We start from the raw sequence: 15709 nt of genomic DNA, 5'->3' as shown, positions 1-15709 counted from the left end.
CTAGCATCCTACTGTGCACTCTTGGTTGGTTCTCAAGAGCCAGTGTGGTCATGACCTCTGAGGGCAGGCTGGTTTGAAAATATCAATAGCCATTAAGCTTTCCTGAGATCCACAGATCAGAAGCATCAACTTGGAGGTTCAAGCAGGAAGAAGGTTTGCTTAATCACAGGCTAACTCTTTCTGAGATGGGAAAGTCATCTTTAACAGATAATGTAGCTTTGGAAGGGATCTATGAGAAATCTGGCAGAGAAAATGGAGTGCCTGCACTGCCAGCCTGGTAAGCTGAATAAATGTGTTGATAAGAGTCATAGCTCATCTACCCCTTTTCTTCTTTCTAAGCTGCATTACCATGAGCCCTCCTAGAGCTAACCAGAGGTGTAGGGATGCCACTCTTGACAAACCTAGGCTTCTGGTGAATCATTCACATTTTTATGTTTCGGAGCATGAAACCAACCACCTTTAGTAAAATTTCTTTTAAACAGCACTTGCTTCTGCAGTATAATCCGCAAGACAGGTGAGAAGCTTGAGCCAGTGTTCACTAGGGAGTAATCATAGAGTCTGGGCACCCCAAGATGGTGTACTGAGTTAAATTATAGCAGTTTAGTACGCAAAGTTATTTAAATTGTTTGCCTGCCTTCTCTTTTGCAATGCTTGGGTGTTATACCTCCCTCTTCCCATTAGACACGTGTAGTTACTCTCCTCAGGTGAAAACATAAATATCATCATTATAGCATAAGGTAAAAATCTTGCAAATTCTGGGATGCTAACTGTGGACACTGCCCAGAGCAGCCTCTTGGTCTTTCCCTTTCAGGTGATCCAAACCCCAGAACCGGCAGCCTCAGCAGAGCAGGTGATCACACTGGAGGAAACCCAGCTTGCTGGGTCACAGGTATTTGTGACGTTGCCAGATTCCCAGACATCTCAGAGCAGCTCAGAGCTTGTGGCAGTGACTGTGGAGGATTTACTGGATGGTACCGTGACCCTCATCTGTGGTGAGGCAAAGTAAGCGGCTGCCCATCCAGTGGAGGGGCCTGCATTTATACCAGAGAGAGAGCTCTGCAACTTGCCCTTTGCCCCTGCATCCCTGGCTGATCTGAATTGTGAGCGTCTTTGCCTTAGTACCAACCAAACAGTCTCATTTGGAAAATAGAGAGAAGCCTCAGTATTCTCATGGAACCAACAACGTCTGAGTCATCAATGCCAACTCCACTGCCCTCCATAGCAGCAGGAAGATGGCCTGGCTTCTTCTCCCAAGGCCTGTGTTACTGTCTATCCCCAGGTGTATAGCTTCTGAACCATAGGCTGAAAGAGCAGTGGGTTAGGAGCAGGTGACCAAGACACCTAGAAAGGAGTGTGATGTGCTGGCAGCCCTCGGTGCAGCATACTAGATAGATGCAGGACTACAGCCACAGAGTGGGGTCGCAGGTGCTGCCAGTTTTTCAGGCCACTTAAAAATGAGAGTGAAGCACCAACAGACCATCCAGAGACCCCAGCCATGGATGCACTTGGCCCCTCCCTTCTATCATCCTTCCATCTGCTTTGCCTTCTGTATCCAGTGCCTGGACTCAGCACCCATGGGCAGTAAGATGTTAACAGTACAGGAAGCCCTCATTTCCATGTTTCATCCTACCCAGTCAAGAGTTAGCCCTTCTGAAAACAAACCATTTGGAGTGTTTCTGCTGGAAGTATTTAATGTGAGGCTATCATGCTGGAAAAGTAGTCTCTTCTACTTTCCAGAATAGTCTTCTTGGTGCTCAGTACCTAAAGGCTGTTTCTACTGCTTTTCCATGTTATCCTCACCTCCTTTCCCTAATCCATGCCTAGAAACTCTGCCAGAACTGGTGGTCTGACTCCCTGCCCCTGAGTATTTAATAGTTAATGCTAGCACCTAGGCAGGTCATCCTCTCTGCATGTAGAATACCAGCCACATTTGCCCCTAGTTCTTGCTCCTGCTATTGTCTTCCACGCCTGTGAGTGGCCTGCCTCAGCTCTTCCTGGATGCCGCTGTTGTTGCTGTTCAGTGATCCTTTGGAGTCTGAGTTCCATAAAGCTTTTAATCTTAAATTCCTAAAATATAATCTGGTAATTAATGGTTTATAGAATCCATTATGAAGAGCAATTAGATGAATGTAGAATTCCTGCTGTTTGGAGGGAAGAACTAGCATTTATCTCCTTTTCCTCGGTGCCAAAAGGTTGAAGTCTGTTAGTACAATTTTTATGCATTAAGTAGGGCTCCCGCCACATTGTGTGGCTTATCCTCCAGAGAGTAATACCTACTTGAACCATTCATCCTCAGACCGCTGCTGGTGGAAGATATGGTCAGACATCCCCTCTTTCCAAGCATATCTCATCTTGTCATGTACAAGCAGAGGTAGGGGCTTGATTATGGTAATGGACTATTGCTGCCATATACTCAGGTTGTGCCCTGCTGTAAGGACAGAAAGTGGAACCTTAATATGAGCAGTGTGCTTGCTGGCTGCCATCCTGCTTAATGCAGGCCGGCCTGGACTGAGCTTCTGTGGCCAGTTCCTTGGGCCTGCCTCCAGATGTGTCCTCATTTTGGTAGGTAAATTGCTTGAGCTTGTCAGTCTAAGAATCTTGCCGTTCTGAAGTAAATGATGTTTCAAAGGAGAGTCAGCCTTTAAAGCCAAAAACTGACCAGAAGATGGTGCTCAAACCTTTAAGACTCCACCTCCATGTGGAGACCTCGTTGTTTCTGCCTTGGCTGTCTCTGTCAGTTTTTTAGGTTTGTTCACACCGAGGAACTGTCACACCAGGGATGTTCTTGACCTGCAGGTGGCAGGATGGGACTGAATCTCCCTTTGGCACCATAAAACTCACTGAAGGGCAGTGGAGTGGCATGTACTTAAAGGCCTTGATACCAAGCCCAGTGGATGAGTATGCAGCTACTCATAAGCCATAGGATGGTGGTTGGGGACTGCACGGAGTGTCACTGAAACTTCCTCCAGCGAAAAATAAATAACTGCTGAGGACCTGTAAGAGGAAGTGATTTTTACATCCTTTAAGATAAAGAACTATAAAATCCAAGTTTCAGATTCTTTAAAGCAGTGAGAAACCCTTTCATGAGTTCCGACAGACTGACAGGATACTTGTTTTCTTCAGAATTACAAGATCTAGAGCTTGCTCTGACATGAGTGAGTAGGAAAGTCAGACTTGCTGCTGGGGCCCATCGCATGCACCCTTCCTCCTTGACAGTATCATCAGAAGAGACACAAACCCAGACTGGCTTGCTGGATTTAGTCAAGAATGAGAGAAGGACCCTTCCTGAATTAGTCTGTACTCTGAATAGGCCTCTTGAAGAGGCTGCATTTGCTGGCTTGATTTTACGTTCGTTCTCTTAGAGAACCCCAGCATGAATTTTATTGTAGGAAGACTGTTTTCCCACTCCTGGACATTTTATTCAATTCTTCCTACTTCTACCCAAGAAACCTGAACTGCTGCCTCAGAGGACAATGTGCATGTGGTCTTCCTATTCTACATCATTTGCTTCCAGTATGGCAGAAGTATTCTGTTTGCCTTGTTCCCATGAGCTGCTGTCCTTGTAGCCTCTGGGCTGAACTCTGGGGCATTTGCCATGGTGTGCAGGAGTCTACAAGCTTCTTGGAACACATAGGTTTGGTTCTCTCTGCTTCCTGTTGCTCATGAACTAGCTGGAGAAGAGGGAAAGACAGATTCCAAGCTGATTGTAGGGGGAATAATGGAGTTCAGTTATGGAATTCCATTTGCCCATCACAGGTAAGTTAAGACAGCAAATAGATGATTCAAGAGCAAGGATTGTCATGGGAGGATGGGTGTCTTACTGTCTTAATTATATGTGCATGGACCTGAGACCAGGGGTATGGTAAAGAGAGAAAGACAAAGGTCTTTTCATTTATTTTTAAAAGCCTGCCTTATCTGTCTCAAAAGTTCTATCTTTGGAAAACCAGCATTTCCCAGGTCTGCAGTGTGAAGATTGGGTTCTTGATGATGCAAGTCCATTCTAAGGAAGGTTTCTGTCTGTCCTTCCTACTGACCACAGAAAGCATATCATCCCTCAGGGAAGAGTTTGATAGTCAGGGGCTAAAGAATGAAATGGGGTCAGGTCAGACAGATGGCAAATGGGGAGATAACATCCCTGTTCTTTCCTCAGCTATAATCCCAGAATCAAGAAGAAAGATGAGATGAGGCCTTAAGGGTTTCTCTCTTTCCCTAAGGGCTATTGCAGTCACCACAAGCTGATGACATCCTGTTGGGGTCAGAGGGGTGTGCCTTTGAATTTACTCTTTAGCATCCATTCCTCTGAGAATACTGAGTTGGCTGAAGGTGGAGGCCACTGCTAACCACAGTGACTGGTGGTTTGGGACGGGGGTGGGGGGCAGTATTGTTATATTGCAGCTGGAAAGTTGAGCAGTGATGGAGAAAATGCTGGAATGCCTTAATTAGTCCTCTCAAAGGAAGAATTCAGTCCAGCCTGCTTGGGATTGGCCTAGTGTATCCCAGGGATCCTTAGGAGGAAGGTAGAAAATGGGGATAAAAGAAAGATTTGAGGTTGAAGGGTATATCCAAGGCAAATTGGTGAGTATTTTGTTGCCATGGAAAGCTGGGGCTGGTAGGACTTGGGCCAAAAGCTCAGAAGCACACAGACGGAATCCAGATCGTTGCTACACCTACAACTCAGCCTGTAAGGAAAAGAGAAGCTATATGTACTTTGGGGACTACATTTCTGAAAGAAAAAAATTCATTTCCTGGACTAATTTAGATTGCTTCCAAATTGTGAAAATGTTCATGATTTCCCTTATCAAGGCCAGCCGCACCTGCTACCTACCACCCATGGTCAGGACAGCTAGCCAGCACATGATACTATATAAATTTGATTATAAACCATCATTCATGTTCAGCTTGCACTATATAAATAAAATATGCACTAAAATTCTGTTACCCATATTTCAGATGGCCTGAAACGGTTTTCTGTTTGGTTCTGGGCAGCTGTTAGATGGCACAGGCATGATAGGCCTGGTTTCCTATGGCTTATTGTGTACCTTCAGGCCATGTTAGCATGGCTTGGGGGGGGAAAGCTTCCTGTCCTATGGATTCTCATTTCCTAAGCTCTCTTTCTTAGGTGATGGGTTTAGTACAGCTTTGAAGAACACAGGTTTTGGTATCTCACTTGGGCATGTGTCAGCTTTGCTGCTTGCTCACTATGTAACCTTGGGTGGGTCACTTACCGTCACTGAGCTCCTTTCCCCAGTCCCCATCTATACAATAGAGAAAATTGTCATACTTGCTAATAGAACTGTAGAACAAATTAAAAGCCTGGATTTAATTAATTTAATGTAGAAAACCTTAGTGTTATGAATAACATCTTTCAGGAACAGGTCCTAAAATTTCTTGTGCTAAGGAGAATGTTCTTTCCTGTACCTTTTTGTGTCTCTTCTTCCTCCCCTGTCTGATCCTTAGGGAGCTCTATAACACCTACCACTATTCATTTAGCTCTTGAATCTCAACTGCCCCCAAAGCACAAAGTGCTGAGCTGATAACTCATAAATAAACAGAAACCTTTCCCAGTGAACAGCTGAAAATGTCACAGTGCTGGCAGCCAACAAGGAAACAAGAAAGGGAAACAAAAAGATAGGCTGTACATAACTTCTGCAGTAAAAACCCAGTATGTAAGGCAAATAGGCACATCGTATCTTGCAGTTTCCCAGCTCCACCTCATACTCGCTTTGTGACCTTAGTTAAGTTGTTATTAATAATAATGATTGTGAGGATAGTGTTAACATTTGCAAAATGCCTGACAGAGTATAGATGCTTCCTAAGTGATACTTGTTAGTGGTTATAATACTCTAAAAGGTCCTGAGGGAAGAGTCAAGGCAGAAAAGGGCAGGAAACGAGAATACCTAATGTATCAAGAGAGAGGGCCTGAGACCAAAGTAAGATTTAGCCTCTAGACTGCACTGAGTAAACCCAGGTCATCAGTCCCAGACTAGAGTGAGCAGTGATGCAAGGGAGACAAAACTTCCCAGGATTGGAGCTCCATGGAACTGCTGCTTAGGGTCACATTTGAGTAAAGGCACTGACCTCTGAATGTCCTATGGTAACATGTTCAGTGAGAACAAGGAAATGGAAAAAATGATTGCAGGTTATTTCTGACCTTCCCTTCTTTGTCTCTTGAGCATTCATATTTGTTGTTTTACCTTAACCTTCCATAATCCTGTGCCTAGGAATGTTTTGGAGTGAAGGAAAAGATCGTTGTAGCTCCATGTGGATGGGATCCATAGGCCAGGGATCTTCATTCTTTGTTGGGAAATACCTCAGGCCTCAAGGGTTCTGTGAGAAGACAGAAAGGATCCAAGACTTGGGCGTAGAACCAACCCATTGTCTTTCTTGCACATCTGTGCTGTGTTTCACCCTGTCACCTGGTACTCCCAGAGCATAGACCCCTTGTCTTTTAAGCTATCTCACCTCCTCCAAGTACTTAGTAATGGGCAGTGCACACGTGGACGCTTAGTCGATGTTGCCTGCTGCTGGAGGCAGAAGACTCTGACCTCTCCCTCTATATTCCAAAACTGGGACTCACTATTTGGAGGAGGGAAGAAGAGCTGCTTCCTTATTCTTAACTGCAACACCGTCTCTTGTGTAGGAGCTGTTACCAGCCAGTGGTGAAATCTCCTACCATTCAGTCTACTCCCTTCAGCCCTCCTGTCTTTAGCCTTGTGAGGCAGAGACATGTAGCCTGGGTTGCATGTGCTGCTGGAATCCTGAATTCTGTGTGGAGAAAGAGCATCCCAGGCTTCCTCTCTCTGTGCCAAGTCTACATTCTGAAATTTCTCAAATCCATCTATTACACAGTTGAAATCCTGAGTATGCAATGGTATCTCTTCTTCCTTAATTCTTCCCCAGCTTCATCTTTTTTCAGGTTATCAACAGCCTGAGGACAGAACACATGTTTTACTGTCTTGGTTCTTCTAAGAGCATGGAGCACTATTCTGGGTACATAGAGGCTCTTTCAGGACCCCACAATGCTCCTCATCTTCATTTCTCCACTCACGAAGAACCCACCTTCCACATCTCACTCCCGCTCATGCACTTCTTTCCTGATATTCATGTGTGCTGGACTGTCAGAAGATCCTCCTTTCTTTGTCCTCTGAAGGAGATGAACAGAAGGCTAAGAGCAGCTAACAGGGCCCCAGAACTCCCCAGCTACTCTGATCAAACACACTCCTGCTGGCTCTTCTTGCATTGGTTCCCCTAGCGCAGGCCAGAAACAGTTGATCAAACACATCAGGACAAGGTCAGTCCAGGAACCCATAGTTCCCCTTCATGGGAGGTTTCATAAACCTGCCATCAGGAGGGTCTGATAAAAATGGTCTTTGGGTGGGGAAGGAGGCCCCTGGGGCTGACATAGGATTGTACAGCTTTTCATTCCATTTAAGATAAACCTCTGCTCCACACAGGGTCCAGACCAGAGCAAGCATTTCCAAGGAGGCCAGGGATAGAGTTGTCTCTGAGCACTGAGAAATGAAGTTAAATGAAAGAACCTGAGCATACATGTATGAATATGTAGAGATAAGAGATGTCAAGTAAGAGTGAATATGGGTTTGGGAGCATGGGATTATTAGATTGCCATAGATGACTTAAGATCCTCCCTTACTAAACTATGACCCCTTCAATGGCAAGGACTGTGAGTTATCCTTTTTATTACAGCCCCCTCATTCTGTGCTACCTCATCCCTCATTCAGACGTTTAGCACAAACCCTGGCACATGTCTGTTGAACTGAAACGGCAGGTGATTGATTGCACAGATCTGTTCTAGAACTGAAGTGTTGGTAACCTCTGAGGTCCTGTTAAGTGCCCAGTCCCTTGCTAGATGCTGCAATGGATTGAGGCATATCAGGCCAAAAGGAAGTATGATTCCTGCTTCTAGGGAATTGACAACCTGGTTGGCAAGGCAAGGGTTGTACATGAGAAACAAGTACCAACACCACCCATGCCAGTCTGGACCTGGGAGCTTCAAATGCTGCCATTTGCTTTCTTGTCTTTTTCACAGGACATGGGAGAAGGAATGGTAGTTTTTATAAGCATTCTCATAATAGTTACTGTTAATTGCTTACTACATGTACACTGGACTAAGAGTTTTATGTAGTTCTTATTTCATAAAATCATACACTAACCCTGTGATGTAAGTGCAGTCATTATCCCTGGGTTACAGACAAGGAAACCAGTTCCAGAGAAGTTAGGTCACCTGCCCAGACTCCATACTAAGAGCAGCCCAGCTGGGATTTGAACCCTGGCTGTCAGACTACAGAGCCAAATTCTTAACCACCATGCTATATTAAAGGATATCTTGTTTAATACCTAGTCAGCCAGGAAGTTCAGCTTACCCAGATTTCTCATTCCTTCAGCTGCCTGGTTTGTCACCCTTGGACTGCTGTCATAGCTCCTACCAAGTCTCCCTACATGCCGTCTGTCTCTCCTTTCTCTTCCCTTCTATCCATGCTCCTGAGGTAGCCAGGCTGGCCCAGAACTTTGCTTTTATCAGCCAGAAGTGTGATGTCTAGTACAAAAAAGAGCTGGGTCCTTTGCCTTACTTTGGGACTAGATCATTTCATGACCTGTCACTTTTTGGGCCCCTGCCACATTTCAGAGCTTCACCAGTCTCCAGTGACCCTTCCTCAGACCTGCCTGGGTTCCCCTTTGGTCAGCGGAACTCCCTTGGCACAAGTGCACATGGCTGGGTGCCTGACCCAGGCAGCTCTGGGAAGCACCTTGACTTATGACTTCCCCATCTCTCCCCTGATACTGGGCTCCTCAAGGAACAATGTTTTCCAGAATGGCAACTATTTTACTGTAGGGTATTAGATCAGAAGACCATATAAAATGTAGTGATTCCCTTATGCATAGTTGGTGGGAATATACAGTGGTACACCTGCTATGGAAAGCAGTATGGTGGTTCCTCAAAAAGGCAAGCATAGAGTTAGCATATGACCCAGCAATTCCATTCCTAAGTATATACTCAAAGAAACTGAAAGCAGGTCTCGCATACTTGTATACAATGTTCATAGCAGTATTATTCACAATAGCCAAAAAGGTAGAAACAATCCAAGTGTTCATTAATAGATGGGGTACATGTGTGCAATGAAATGTTATTCAGCCATAGGAGGGTATGAAGCTCTGAGACATGCTGCCACATGGGTGAGCCTTGAAAACGTGCCGAGTGAAATAAGCAAGGCACATAAGGACAAATGCTGAATGATTTTGCTAATGTGAAATATCTTAGAAATAGCAAATTTGTAGAGACAGAAAATAGATCAGAGGTTACCGGAAAATGAGATGAGGGAGAAGGGGGAGCTGTTGCTTAGGGGTATAGAGTGCCTGTAAATTATGGAGATTAAAAAAAATTTTTAAATGCAATGGCTCAGAGCCCTGCTTTAGAGTTATTCAGATCTGTGTTCAAATCCCTTTCTGCCACTCATTAGAGATGTGACTTTGGGGAAATTAACTTCTTTATCTTCATTCTCTTATCTGTAAAATGGAGGCAATAAAAACGGTATTGTGGAGATTGAAGATAATGCATGCCAGCCTCTGGTGCAGGTCATAACATGTAGCAAGTGCTCAAAAGAAATCATATTGGTCATGTTATCTGGGGATGAAAGTTCCAGATATGATGCACAGCCTGGCTGGGGGCTTCTGAAACTCAGGCTAGGTGGGCTTCTCTAAGAGACAGATGAAAAAGAAAGCAAGCTAGACAGTGAGTCCCTGGAGGCCACTTCCCTGGGCCTGGCACATAGCTGGTGCCCAGGAAACATCAGTTGAATAAATAGGTGAGCAGCAGGACCAGGAGGAGAGCCAGGTCTGTAAATGCTTGGTTCAGTGCCCCTTGGAGCAGTCAGAACAAGATTCTGCATCCCAGAGGGTATCATAAATGCAGGAGACTTTCCAGGATCAGTGTGCTTTCCTAGATCTGACCACTCCCAAGGCCCTGGACCCTGTGGCCCCACTGGGGTTCGTGTCTTGTTCTGGCATCAGCAGAACAGGTTGTTTTCGCCCATTTGGTGCCCCTGTTTCTTTCCAATCAGTGGTGTATTGGCTTGGAGCAGGAAGAGCCCTCACTTGGTGCAATAGGGCTCCCAGGTAGGTGGGGTACAGAAAGGAGACGAGATGGCAAAGGCTTGGCCCAACTCAGCTACCCTCGTATTTTAGGGGGAACAGTAGCCCCATAAGGTGTTAAACTTGATTAGCAGGTTGCTATTTTCAGATCATTTCATATACATTATTTCTTTTGATCCTTAGAGTAAAATATGATAGATTTAAAGTGGTAGAGTTTATTGTTACTCCCTTTTATAATGAAAGAATTCAGACGTGTAAGGAATTCAGATGTGGTCTCACCTGCAACTTAAGTTTCTTCAGCTAATGAGAGGTAGAATTGGAGTCGAGGTTTTTCCACCTCACCAGGTGGTCCCTTGTGTGATCAGAGAACTCTCAGTCATTTATGTTTGATTCTGGGTCCACTCCAGGCCTTCCTCAAGGGGCCTAAGGAGATAGGAGTACTGCACCCTAACTCCTAGGCAGAATCTTTCCTACAAGCCTCACTGGAGGTTGAGACCCAGACTGCCAAGGGGTGGGAGGAGGCGACTGGGCTTTCAAGGACCCAGTATGGGGCCAAGTCCATGCCAGTCAAGCACACACATCAGGGCCAAACTCACCTGCACCCAGACCTTGCCCAGGCAGTCCTCTGACCCACCCCACCTCAGCGATGCTCTAAAGCTGGAGGGGCAGAAATTATTTTGCAGATGAAGAAGTTGAGGTTCCAGAAGACTGTGTCTCGTCCAGAGTCACACAGTGGTCATGACCATGGAATTGCAGTCGGAACAGCTGGACCCAGCACCGCACCCTACAAATCAGGACCTGGCATTGCATCCACCTTCCAAGGAAAACTAAAACGTGCTAGGTGAGCAAGGGGACTTGGGACTCAGCCAGAGTCTTAGCAGCCAGGATGGCCAACAGCCATCCTGTGTTAACCTCAGCTCTGTGCTGGGTCCTGCGCATATGTCGTTCCCAGGCCTTACTGTGGCCTGTTGATGCAGGTACCACATAGACAGCCAAATGCCCAGATCTACATTGTCTGGTGGGATTTCTGTAATGATGGGAATGTCCAAAATGATGGCTGCTAGTCGCATGTGACCATCAAGTGCTTGAAGTGTGTCCGGTGTGCCAAGGAACTTAATTTTCCATTTAAATACCTGCATGTGGCTAGTGGCTACTGTATTGTATAGGACACAGTAAAACTGAATGAGGGTCACACAGGAAGTGGCTGAGCTGTAATTCAAGCCCAGGTCTGTCAGATTCCACAACCTATGATGTTTCTAGTGCCCAGTATCAAGAGGGAAAGGCACTTGGGGGGTAAGTGTTGGCTGCAAAGTCAAGATGGTTTCATCCATTACGGCTCTCCTTTGTTTTATGCTTGTTCAGTCAGTAGAGTCCCTGCTCTCTGTTCACTTCTTCCTTCATCCTCATTGATATTGATACCATTTGCTGAGCTCCTGTCATCGCCAGGCAGTGCAGCAGGGGCTCTACCTCCATCATAACTGGTCCTGGTACTGTCACCTCATTTCACAGAAGCTCAAAATAAGCCGAAGCTCAACGTTTAAGACACCTGTCCAAGATCACCCAGATTTTGCTGAAAGGTTCACATTGGTATGAAAACAAAATGCCCTGAGCCCCTATAGCTCCAGTTTCTCTCTAATGCTACACCAGAACTAAAACAAAATTGGGAGATGGCACAAAGGCAGCCAGGAAGCCTCTCTCCTGTCGTTTTTTGGAAGATGTTATTACACTGGCATGCAACAGCCACTGGGCACAGCTGGAATTTCTGCCCCAGCGAGATCAGGGAAGAAGACCAGAGGAGGACCTGGCAGGGACAGGCAACAGAAGCAACTAGACATGGAAAAGGGGAGCTTCCCAGAGCTGGGAAAGGAGGGGTTGGAAAGGAGAAGAATGGTGCATGGGGACCGATGTTATCCTCTCTGTGTACCGATCTGAAGTGAACTGGAGCCTAGGAGAGCCTAGGGGCAGAGAGTCAGGGCAGTCAGTGTCTATCCTGCTACTACTCAGTGCTGTGACTTTGGGCAAGTTACTTTACCTCTCTGAGTCTTATTTTCTTCATCTGTGAAATTGGGAGGATGCTAGTTCTTATCTACCTGTTATGAGTATAAAATGTCCATGAAGACCCTTCTGTGGTGCCAGGACAGGGAGGGTCTCAATAAGTGTTTGGTTAACTTCTCTGGACTGGACCGCAAGGCCAGCTGTTGCAGAAGGAGGCTGTGCTTCGTAGTATGTCCCCGTGGGACAATAGGGCAAAGGAAGTCTATGCTAGGAGCCTCAGCCCTGGCGTCGAGGCTGTGACCTTAGCACCAACTATGAGAGGGAAGGCCTGTGGTCAGTGCTTTTGGGCTATGAGTTTTTCAGGGTAGGTCTGTCTGCCTAGGTCTTAGCATGGTGGAACCCCTGATGCTTTATCAAGGCCAGAAACCAAGGTTCATGGGGGACCTCCTTAAACCCACCACTCAGAGGGCCTAAGGATATAAGACTGCTGCTCCCTAACTCCTAACTTTCCACAAGCCTCCCTCGGGGTTGAGACCCAGACTGCCAAGGGGCGGGAGGAGGCGACTGGGCTTCAAGGATCCAATATGGGGCCAGGTCCATGCCAGTCAAGCACACACATCAGGGCCAAACTCAGCTACACCCAGACCTTGCCCAGGCTGTCCTATGACCCACCCTACCCCCTATGCTCTGCCAGCCTCTTCCCACCCTGCTTCTCCCCATCCTTCAAGGCCCAGCCCAAATGTTTCTGTCTCCAGAAAGTGGCCTCTAGTTACTGCAGACACTAGTGACTTCTTCCCTGGGACTTCTGCAAAAGCTTGTAGAATTTGTTTTGATGCCCTTGTCACTGCAGAGCCCTGAGCTTGTAGTGAGTGACAGAGAAAACAGAGTGAATGAAGTGGCAGAAGAACAAAGAAAATGCCAGGCCTTGGGTTTTCTGGCCCCTACCACACCACTCTCACATCTCTTAACTCCTAGAATGCGTTCATTTGACAGAGCACTTACTATAGGCCAGACTGTTCTAGGCACGGGAGACATCACCGTGAACAAAACAGGCTAATATCCTTCCTGTCATGGAGCCTACGTTTTAGTAGGAGAGACAGACATAAGTATATAGTATGTTTGATAAGCACTGGGGAGAAAAAGTGGGGTGGAGGTGGGAAGCATCAGACAATGTTGAGATTTCAGATAAGGTAGCCAGGAGAGGCCTTGCTGACAAAGGACATTTGAGCAAAGTCCTGATGGATTCGAGGGAGCGGGCCAGTGTCTGGGAAGAGTCAGTTCACAGGCCCTGAGGCAGGGGTACACATGGCCTGTTTGAGGACTGCAAAGGGGGCGAGTTTGGCTGGAGCCAAGTGAGCAAGGGAGAAGAGGAGTAGATGAAGTTAGATTATGCTCAGATTATGCAGAACCTTCTAGGTCACTTTAAAGGTTTAGCCAATTCAGGGTTTTGAAGCAGAGAGGTGCTATGGCTGCTGTGTAGAGAATAATATAGGGGCAAGAGTTGGATACTGGGAAATTACTTAGGGAGTTATTGCAATACCACAGCAGAATCCAAAAAAATAAAAAATTTAAATGAACAAAAATAAAACACTCAAAATACATTTCTGCGTGGCTCATTTGTTAGCCAAGCGAGGAAAATGATGATGGCTGGGACCAGGGTGGTGGTGAGAAGGGGTCAGTTTCTGAAAGCCAAGCCAACAAGATTTGCTTATGGATTGGGTGTGGGCTTTGAGAAAAAAAGGACTCAAGGATGACTGCCAATGATTTTAGCCTGAAAGTGAAAGAATGAAGTTGCCATGTGCTGCGATGGGGAGGGCCTCGAAAAGGCAGGATGTGCAGGCAAGATAAGGAGTTCACTTGGGGACATGCTAAGTTTGAGATGCCTATTAAATGCCCAAGGATAGATATAGAACAGGCAGTTGAATTATGAGCCTGAAATCAGGCAGAGGTCAGGAGTGGTAGAGTCCACCCTGTTAAGTATTTCTGTTTTGTTTTCTGGGTGCCACTGACACTGACATTACAGGAGCTTTCCTGGAGACTCAAGGTGCAGCTCAGTTCCACCACATCCTCTCTGGGGGGAGGAGACCAGGTGTCAGTCTACCTTTACTTTGTTCATCCATCTCTTCCTTCCTTTCTTCCTCCCTCCCTCCCCCCTCCTTTCTTCCATCCTTCCATCTTTTCATCCAACATGGTGTCCACATCTGTTGTTTGCCCATCACAGTGCCAGGCACTGGGGACATGGGTGGGAAGGCACAGCCTCTCCTCTCAACAAGCTCACAATCTGGTAACAAATTTTCTGTCCTCCTCAGCTCTCCACCCTTGGCCTCCCTCACCTCAAATCTCTCCATCAGTAAAGTGAGGAGTTTGGACAGACAATCTTTAAGGGTTCCACCAACTTGGCCCTCCATTAACCTCATGAGGCCAACTGTTTTCTTCTGAGCTGGGCTCCCACAGCCTGGGGGGAGGAATCTGTGCTGACTTCTTCTCCCAGGACATCCATTGACCAGCAAATGTGCTCTGACATCAGTTTTGCTGTTTTCATGTTCCACCAAGAAGTGATTAACTGCTGAAGCAGTAAAGTCAACCTAGGAAGTGCAGTGTAGTCTACAGAACTCAGGAGATGTGGGTTAGGGCATGCATTCTCAAGGAGGGCAATATAACCCCTAGGGGGAAGAAAACTGGCTAGTAAAGGGTGAAAAACTCTTACATATGAAGCGCACACACACACTATATATACACTATGTATGTATACAGTGTATTCAGTATATAATATATCCATAGTGTTAAAATTTCATGGGGCTGTAATGTTGAAAAAGACTCCTTAGCGGGGGCTATAATGAAAAAAAAAGTTGGTTTTACTGGTTAAGAAAAGGAGGGGAAGGGTCAGGGCTTGGAGCATGCACTCCTTCACCCAAAAATAATGATGGGAAACAAAGCTCAGAGCATGCTTCGAGGCACACAGTCTGTGAGGGGCAGTTAAGAAAATAGTCCATCATCATATCTGATGCCAGGAGCTACGCCAGGGTCATGGGGTGGAGGCAGGATGGGGGAGCATGGTGAAGGCTCCAGAGCCTCAGCCAAGCAGGCCTGAGAGGGAAGCGTAGCTGGGGGCCAGGCCAGCCTACATGATCCCAGCTCTGTAAGGAGGGTGGAAAAGCAAGTGCCTACATGATCGACTCTTTTGGGAGAGATGGGGTTGCAGAGCAGGGGAGGAGAGGGGAAGGAAAGTTCGGAATTTCCTTCTTTCATATCCTCAGCTCAAAATAACATTTTTCCACTGGAAGATGTCGGGACTCCCCCTCCCCAACCCCCCTACCCACCCCCAACCCCTTACAGCTTCATCTCTCAACTCGAGGCACTGGTCTTAATGTCAAACTAATATAATGGAAAGAATTTTAGACCAGGTGCCAAAATATGTAGGTCCTGGTCCCAGGTGTGCTCCTCATGTGTATCCTTTGACTGACCTCCTCCCCTTTCAGTCTCAACGTCCACGTGTCTAAAATAGGAGATAAACACAGTGCTTCCTGCCTGCTTCACACATGTTGGGCGGGGAGGCACGTAGTAGCCATTACCCATAGCCTACAGCTACGTGAGCTCATTCACACAC

General features: G+C 46.4%; 1 protein-coding gene across 3 annotated transcripts in view; it reads left to right on the top strand.

Moving 5' to 3' along the window:
- Positions 1-3036, top strand: part of ZBTB40 (zinc finger and BTB domain containing 40) — a 120493-nt gene extending 117457 nt beyond the window's left edge. For 2 of the 3 annotated variants that reach the window (XM_077150921.1, XM_077150922.1), the window contains exon 18: positions 812-3036. In XM_077150921.1, coding sequence (XP_077007036.1) covers positions 812-1006 — 195 coding nt within the window. In that variant the 3' untranslated portion in view covers positions 1007-3036. The remainder of the gene's footprint in view (positions 1-811) is intronic. The other variant, XR_013171209.1, reaches the window with a different exon arrangement.
- Positions 3037-15709: the final 12673 nt, after the last annotated feature.

The sequence above is a fragment of the Tamandua tetradactyla genome, chromosome 2, assembly GCF_023851605.1.
Source record: "Tamandua tetradactyla isolate mTamTet1 chromosome 2, mTamTet1.pri, whole genome shotgun sequence".
Taxonomy (NCBI): domain Eukaryota; kingdom Metazoa; phylum Chordata; class Mammalia; order Pilosa; family Myrmecophagidae; genus Tamandua; species Tamandua tetradactyla.
This window is presented reverse-complemented; position numbering and strand designations above follow the sequence as displayed.